The following is a 940-nucleotide window of genomic DNA, read 5'->3' on the forward strand; positions in this document are numbered from 1 at the left end:
ATAAAGCCAAATTTCATCTTGCATACACTTACCTGGAGGTCACATGTGAACAGTGAAGCTCCCTTTGCCTTTGAAACAGTAGTGATTTGTTGAAATGTCAATAGGTCATGGACATAAATGTTATTTTCTGTTTGGAAAGAGGTAAAACGTCATTATAAATGATCGCAATTTTAGTATAGCCACCTTCAAGGCAAAAAAGTATGTGACATCTAGAAGAAGCAAATGGCAGATATTGGTGGAAGATGTACCTTCAGTTTTACTAACAATGATTCATTCTGGGCTATTACCAGTACAAAACATTTAAGAGGTCACCTGGTCTTCTAAACTTGGATATTTTATTCCTTAAAAATTTGGGCTGATGAGTAAAAGAGATCTTTCACTTTCAAAGCACTCTTATACTCTGTCATTTTCAAGTCTGGAAATTTGTGATGTAGTATTTTTACAAGAAATGGCTTTCAAAGCTACATACATTAGTAGGCTCCAGTTAGAAAAAGGAAATCTGTGGATTTTGTACAAACCCATGGCAAGGATTTCTTTTCTAGCAAAGCAAGCAAAATAATAATTTTATCTGGGCCTCATACCTAGTTTTACTCATGAAGGTTTAGTTATCTTAAATGTTTATCTGTGAACATAGGAACTAAGTTTAAAATGATTCTACTATTTGCACCCACAGCTGAATGGCACAGAGTATGAGGCCAGCTTCTAGTACTCTGCTTGTCAAGAAAAGGCCTCACTGGCTGCCTTCCATGAAACCCTGGTTTTTCAAAAAAGGCCCTTAACAGTCTTGCCCTGATCTGTCTCTTCCCTATTATCTTGCCACTCTCTACCAAGTATCTTTAGTCTGGTCACAACGAATTACTTGCCATGTACCGCCACATCTCAGGGCCTTTGATCAAGTTGTTCCCTCTGCCTATAGTACTCTGCCTACCTCTCTTCCTGT

The 940-nt window shown here is 37.9% G+C and overlaps 1 protein-coding gene across 1 annotated transcript in view; it reads right to left on the reverse strand.

The window, feature by feature from the left end:
• The window catches only part of VPS39 (vacuolar protein sorting 39 homolog (S. cerevisiae)), a 65350-nt gene that overhangs the window by 43965 nt on the left and 20445 nt on the right, over positions 1 to 940 (reverse strand). The window contains exon 5 of the mRNA XM_012649132.1: positions 33 to 127. Coding sequence (XP_012504586.1) covers positions 33 to 127 — 95 coding nt within the window. The remainder of the gene's footprint in view (positions 1 to 32; positions 128 to 940) is intronic.

This window comes from Propithecus coquereli, unplaced genomic scaffold, assembly GCF_000956105.1.
Source record: "Propithecus coquereli isolate 6110/MARCELLA unplaced genomic scaffold, Pcoq_1.0 Scaffold3, whole genome shotgun sequence".
NCBI classification, from domain to species: Eukaryota; Metazoa; Chordata; class Mammalia; order Primates; family Indriidae; genus Propithecus; species Propithecus coquereli.